This window comes from Empidonax traillii, unplaced genomic scaffold (genome assembly GCF_003031625.1).
Source record: "Empidonax traillii isolate 1590-97213 ecotype Southwest subspecies unplaced genomic scaffold, ASM303162v1 scaffold5806:size7104, whole genome shotgun sequence".
NCBI lineage: Eukaryota > Metazoa > Chordata > Aves > Passeriformes > Tyrannidae > Empidonax > Empidonax traillii.
This window is the reverse complement of record NW_020960999.1, coordinates 1-7,104: the sequence shown is the minus strand read 5'-3', so window position 1 is coordinate 7,104 and position 7,104 is coordinate 1. Positions and strand designations below refer to the sequence as shown.

The 7,104-nt window shown below is 43.5% G+C and overlaps 1 protein-coding gene across 1 annotated transcript; it reads right to left on the bottom strand.

Annotated features, from left to right (window-relative positions):
• Nucleotides 1–604: 604 nt before the first annotated feature.
• LOC114073249 (translocator protein-like) lies at nucleotides 605–3,369 on the bottom strand (the record flags this gene model as incomplete). Its single annotated transcript, XM_027911038.1, has 2 exons — nucleotides 3,134–3,369; nucleotides 605–743 (listed from the first exon to the last, which is right to left on the bottom strand). Coding segments are annotated over exons 1-2 (327 nt in total), but the record flags the coding sequence as incomplete, so codon positions are not given.
• Between the last annotated feature and the right edge of the window lie 3,735 nt (nucleotides 3,370–7,104).

Below are 7,104 nucleotides of genomic sequence, written 5' to 3'. Positions count from 1 at the left end.
GGCTCTGTCCCTCTGTGGGCTAATTCCTTCCCAGAAAACTAGTCAGCAAAAAGAAAAGACAGATTTCTGCCGGGTTAAGAATCGATTCAACTCATCAGATGATGCAACAGGTACAAGAAAGGGCTTTAAAAAGTCTTCCCCTGTTACAGCATCTCATGTTTGTCTAGAGAACCAGGCAAATATTTTACTTTTCTATTTTCGAGGCAAGCTCTTTCTCTTCAGAGAACTGCAGAAAATGAGTCTCTTATAAATGGGTGTTGATTACCTGAATAGTGTTGTGATAATAAGCTTCTTACCAATCACTGCTGTTTGCCAGAGAGACCCAGGAATTGTAGTAAGGCGTAAATGTTTGCATTTTCTGGTCACACGGAGCCCTTACCAAAGGTTGGCAGGAAGAGCTGCTTGAAATCCATACATTTAAGGATGCTCTAGAGAGGTAAATCCTCTCAGGTGGCTGCTGGCAGGCATTAAAGAGAACTTCAGAAAACCTCTGCAAGCCTTTTGTCTGCCCTCAGGCTCATGATTACGACACAAACCTTTCATCTGAGCACCTTGCAAACAGGAGGAGAAGCCTTTGACTGAGAAACTTCAGTTTTCCACTCACCCATCCCATTTTGTGAGCTCCGAAAAACACTGGGGTCCATGCCCAGTTCAGTGCCAGCTGCCCTGCGTACAGACCCAGGGGAACCACTGACTTCTCGTTGAAGCCTCCCAGTTCCTTCCACACCAGGTAGGAGCTGTATCTGTAGGGAGAGAAGGGAAGGTGGAATTCACTGCACTGGTTAGGAAGCTACCACGCATTCCTGATCAAATGACATGGATTAAAATAATTGATTAATTGGGAAAATTAAATATACAGGTACTACTTGGCAGAGCAACTGAAAGAATAGGTTTGATGAGCTGCTCTGGATAACAACATGGAGAGAGAAAAATTCCCAATGCTGCCAGAGTTCTCACTTTTGGATGACCTCCTGCATTTCAGTCTCAAAAGTTAAGGTTGAGATGGAAGCAAGTCTAAGATGCAAAGAGTGAAGGAACTTCATTTTGGTACTGGGAGGCGGTGCTTTAAAGATTTCATAAAAGAATAAAATCACAACCCACTAACTTTTGAAGTGGATGAAATGAATGTAGGAGAAATAGGAATTGAGTGGCACCCCAAGGTACAGTTGAGTTATGGGGAAGGATGGTATTAGAGCAGGAGGAACCCTCCAGTCACTTTTTGGAAGGAAGGAAGGAAGGGACGAAGGTGGGGAGAACTAAGATTTTAGGAGAACTGGGGAATTAACGACAAGGAGCACCCAGCACCCTCCTGGTCTGCAGGATCCTGGTTACTGAAAGATCTCCCCGAAAGATTTTGAACAGATTTTAATACCAGAGAAGAACAGTTCGCTGGAGGGAGCTTACGAGGTGCTAAAGACAAGATTTGGGAGCTCTGCTAATGACAGGTTTATTTTTGCACTGGAGAAGCCTGAGTAGAACAGGGAAGGTTCACCAGCTGAGAGTGCTTCTTTTGCTCATTTGACTTAGATTTCAGTCCAAATGACTGCACAGCCTTTCCAGGTAACTACAGTAGAATCCCTTGGATAAAATGCCAACATCCTGAATTGTTTCAGAATCAGAAACTGATACAGACTGTGAACTGAACTGGACAGCAAAGGGCTCAGTTGTATTTCTCCTGGCAGTGGAGCAACAGTGGACACCAACTTGGAGGAACTGTTTCCTCAGGAGCAGACAAACATCCCTAGGAGTAATTGCAGGGAGTTTGTTTTCATTTGTAGGTCATACAAAAAGGATTTTTGTTTGTTTGTTTGTTTAACCCACTTAGTGACCCAAACTTGCTTCTTGGCCCTTACTTTCACAGAGACTGAACAATGCAACTTTTGATATTTTGGCAGGTTGGTTGCAGAGAATAACAAAAGCAAAAGAGAGGAGGGGGCAGGGTAAGCATTAGAAACTTAACAGTCTCCTAAGTCGAAGGAATTCTGAAGGAATGAAAGGTCCTGATCATTTAAGGAATGTGTGTGCATGATGGATTACAGGAGGAAAACCTGGCAGTAAGTGTGATCTTTTTCACTGAGCTAAATATTTTTGTACAGTACAGAACTGAGACCATCCACCTTCTGACATACTGATTCTGCTGTTACCAAAATAAGGGATGAGCTGTGACAACTTGGATTATTTTTTTTTTTCCCTCCAGGGTTTTTAACCTGATACCCAGGTTTATGATGAGGAATCCAGGAGCAGGGTTTCAAACTGTGCAGTCAGCTTGAAGGGAGCTGGGAAATGCTTAAAAGCCTGGGAGAAATGGGTGGGGTGAGCCAAACCAGGCATATTACAGCCCCAACATTATTATTGGAGTAGCAACAGTGTGTGTTTGAGAGCTAGGAAAAAACATACTGAGTTTTGGTAGGCACAGCTCAGCACAGTTTACACCGAAGCACGTGGTGTTTGAGTGCTTCTAGAGCAGGGAGGAGGATCAAAACTTCCCAAATTCCTGAGGCAGCCTGCCTCTACAAATAGTTTTGCTCCATCATATTAAAAGTAACAGTCACGCTGCCAAAAACCAGCATTATTAATTCTCTGATGGTTCCTGTGGGAATGGTATTTGGCCTTGTGATTCCTTGGTCATTTGACAGGTATTTTAAACTTGTTAAAGAAGGAGGCAGTGTATGGTTTCAGGCATTTCTAGCTTAGCAGCCTGGCAGTTTTATTTGAGAGGGCATGTATGTTTTGATTTTGCTTTCTTTTAATTCAGCTCTGTTAGAACAGTTCTCTCCTAATTCTCCTCCTTGCCCCTCACATTTACTTGGTTTTAATTTTCCTGAAACTACCGAAGGACATACTTAAAAGAAACCCCAGTGCTGCAGCTTGGCAGGTTCTCTCCCTCAGAATGAAGGAGGAAAGCAAATTAGTGGCAGCTTTTCAAGCTCCTGCTTTTGATGTGGATGTTTGTGCAAACAAAATGTCCCATCAAACCCACACACAACTCCCCAGACAGGTTTCTACCTGTCCAACAGGCAGCTTGACACAGTTTTTTTACAAACACAGAGCCCCAGGAGTACAGTGAGAGTTCTCTGGTCCTGCACTGTCCAGTAAGAAACTCTCAGATCAGGTGAAGTGCCTTAAGACATACCCCATGGATGTATAGAGAGTTCCCCACACAGGAGCAAACACCCAGTTGGGTGGACACCAGGATGGCTTCTGCAGGGTTTGATACCACGTTGGGATTTCCTTTTTGGTGATAGTGCCTCCTAGAAATCCCCCTGCGTGGGGCAGGAGCGTGAAACCCACGGCTGGGGCCCAGGCTGGTACCACTTCCATGGAGACAGTGAACCTGGAACGAAACCAAACATGTGGATTGGCACAAAAAGTTTCCATTTTGGGCAGACTCAAAAGATGTGCACGTGTGGGATCTGATCCACAGCCTGCTCTGGTCACTGAGAAATTATTGGATCTTGTTCCAGCCTCACGGGACAATACTCCTGTAAATTGGGAATGGGGGTGGCAGGCCCCTTTACTTCTTTCTCAGCTGTGTGCACTAAAATTACTGAATTTTACCTTCATACCCATAAGTATGCCAGAGGAATGAAGCAGTTTGATACGACAGGAACTGCACTTGGAAAATAAAAAATGCGGTAAGAAGTACTTCTGAATTCACCAAAAAAAACCATTCCCTCAGTGAAAGGGCACAGCCGAGAGTGAAGAAAAGAGCCTGTGCGAAATATTGTTATGTGTTGTATTGCAGTTTTTAGCCTCAAAAGGTTGCTGAGGATGCTCAATGGGGGCAGTAAGAGGGTCATGAATTAGTAATGGCCACTTGAGAAGCTGCCTCTGAAAACAAACACCAGGGAGGACAATGAGAAGGCAGCGACTTCGAGGATGTTTTAAACGCTTCAGTTTAAGAGCACAGGCAGCAGGAAAACCGGTGAGCAAGGAAGGAGGGAAAAGCTTCACTGCAGACTTTCTGGCCAAAAGCCAAGCACTCCAGAAGAGCTGTGTTTCCTTTACTGAAATGTGAACAGACCAGAGCTACAGTAAAAAAGGGCAGGACTGAAAGGTGGGGTTTATTTCAAACATGCAGTAGGCAAATACACCCAATTCCTGTTCCCCTGTCGAGCAGGAGGGGGAGGCAGCAGGAAGGGAAGGTTGCAGCAGTGAGGAAAGAGCAACTGTGGAAGGCCCAGGGGGATAAAAGAGTTTTAAAGCAACAAGCATTTCAGAGGCTTGTCAGAGAAAAGTGCCATACTGACATTGTCTTGGCTCTTGTCTTGCCCTGCATTTAAAAACTTCCACTGCTAAGGTCAGCACTGCTGGAATGAGGAGGCAGGGAGTGGGGAAGAGGAAATCCTACTGGGAACTGAGAGGAAATGGAGCACAGATTTTGTTGCACTGTGGCGGCTCTGATGGGATGGATTTCTGTTTGGAGATCAGGGACAAGCCTGGCCAGCAAGGGAGCTCCTGCAGTGTGGTTTTGATCCCTCTTCTCAGGGCTCTACCCACACAGCTCTGCGGATCCAATGGAGAGATTTCAGTGGCTGGGACCACAATCCATGGGATCAGCAGAAATCCCTGTGATAAAACCAGACCAGAATTTTGAAGGCAAACAGAGAGCATGGAGGGGCTGATAAAGCACGGAGGTATAAGAAAGGTTGTAAAGAGCAAACAAGAAAGGGTGTGTAAGGGTTGGGCTGTGGGCAAGCCTTGGGAGAAGTCAAAAATTAATAGAAATGCACACAAAAAAGCAATGCAAGGTCAAAAGCAGGACAAAAGAATGAACGAGTGAAAAAAAACTAAGCAGGGAATATATATAACTAAGGCTGGGGAGAAGAGAACAGGATCACTCAGGTCCTGGGTGAAGGATGGACAAGGGAGAGAGGAAAAAAATCTGCATAGCTCGTTGCTGTCACACTCCTGCCTGATGGACTCGACTTGCTTTTTACCAGGATGCATCTTAAATTTAAAGTTAACGAGATCTCAACTGATTTTTAACCCTCTGCTTGTGCTTTGCCTACAGGGAGAACAAACACCAGGCTTAGTTCTCTACACGTTCTGTCATCTGTGCAGCTCCAATGCGGCTGTCAAATACTGTTTGGTAAAAAGTGATAAGCAAGAACCCAAAGGGGTTTATGTTTTATTTGGATGTAAAAATATGAGGGTGGTTTCCTGCAGTGTTAAGCAACTGGACTTTGTCAGGGGTTCTGTCAGCTTTTCCCCCCGGGGAAGAAAGTCTGAAAGTGTTGTGTGAGCTGAGAGTGTTTAATACTGCTCTGTTGTAGTCATTAGTGAAGAAATGATGTGGGGAATGCACTGAAATAATTCTTAAGTGATGAGAGAAGGGAAAGCAGGCAGGCAAATAGAAACAAGGAAAGCACGAAGCAAAGAAAGAAGCTGTGTCTGTCTCTCTCTGGTTACTTCATGTGAGTCTTTAGCAAGAGAGTAAGCAGAAGATAAGGATGCAGTGGAGAGTCTGTGCAGTCTGTCAGTGCTGGGGCATTTATCACCAGATCACCAGATCTGTGCAGCGTGAGAGGTTTATAGAACACCCAGTACATTTTCTGAAAATAATGCAACCACAGAGGTCCCTCAGCCTTTTTAATTCCTTTCAGTGTATTGCTGATACTCTGCAGTGACTCGGTGATAAATTACACACCACAGACCTGCTAACACAGCCCCTCCGGCTGCATCAGGATTGCACAACCCAGAAATAATAACTACTTTCCCAATCATATCCCAGCTCCGCTTCAGGGCGAGTTGCACAACATTCTTGCACCCTGATTCCCATCCTGAGGAAACCTGGATGTCTGGAGATGGTATCTGCAGTGCACCCAGCAGGTACTGTCCTAAAGAACCACCACAGTTGGAAATATTTTCTTCTCTCTTCCCCTTTGCTTGCTTATTTCTGTTTCCACTTCTTATCTTTGTCCTGCAACATATCCTTCACCGTGCTGCCCATTTTCTCTGACTTCAGGCAGCTTCAGCAGTCCAGTGGAGGCTGCACTTTGTTGTACATAAATGTTACAATAATTTCTCTAGGTATTCAAAACAAAGTTGATTCCAGCTATAAAAACTAAAAGGAGAAACAAAGGGGGGGGGGGAAACCCACTAGTTCAACTTGTTTAATTTATATTGATAAACTATTTGTGTGTGTTGTGGCTTTAAGTCCTGGGAAACTGCAACACTAAACCCAAACTTATGTCACTGTCTGTGACACAAAAAACAGCTACCACAAAAAAAGTAGCCTTTTCTTTGCTACGTAATCTCAAGTAATAGAGACACTACAAGCAATAAATGTTACATATCTAACAAGTGTATAGTATGTAGTTTATGTATAATATATAATATTAAGTATATATATATTAAGTATATAGTATATAGTTTATGATAAGTGGTTTTAATTGAAAACAACAGTATTTATTTAAGAACATAATGCAAGGTGTAGGGATAGGAACAAAAAAATCTCACTGCCCAGGTTACACCTCTTTTAAAGTAGCAGAGCACAAGTTGTGCAAATAAATCTATGATTTGCTAAAGGTTTACATACAGGGAACTGAAATGTACACTGGAACAAAAGCTTCCCAGGCAATAATTTGCTATTTCCTGTTCAGTATCTCTTCTCATTTTCCCTGTGTCTGTTTGCATTAAACCCTCTGCATGCAGACAAAACACCCCTTCTTTCCAAGCAGCCACCCAGTGTCCTCTGTAGGTTTTTCTTCTTCATCATCCACACCTTCTCTTAAAAAAAAAAAAGTTAAGTTTCTCCTGGATATTTCTAGTTTAAGTCCTGCCTAGGCCTGACTCTTTTCAGCTTGCCAGGTATTCTGATGGGGTAAAATGCATCACCCCTGCTAAGTCTCAAATGCTTTTCACACAGACTGCACCCTTTTGCTGTTGGGACCCCTGTGATTCATTTCCTTCTCCCAACTTGTGCTGCCACAGTAAAAGTCTCTTTTTACTGAGATGCTCTGACTCAATGCTTGATACTGTTTCATAACCTTTACATGATGCAAAGTTATTACACAACTGCAACTCTGGCACGGCAACTTTCCCTTTTTCTTGTCTTTTCTTTTTTTTTCTTTTTGTCTTTTTTTTTTTTTTTTTTTTTTA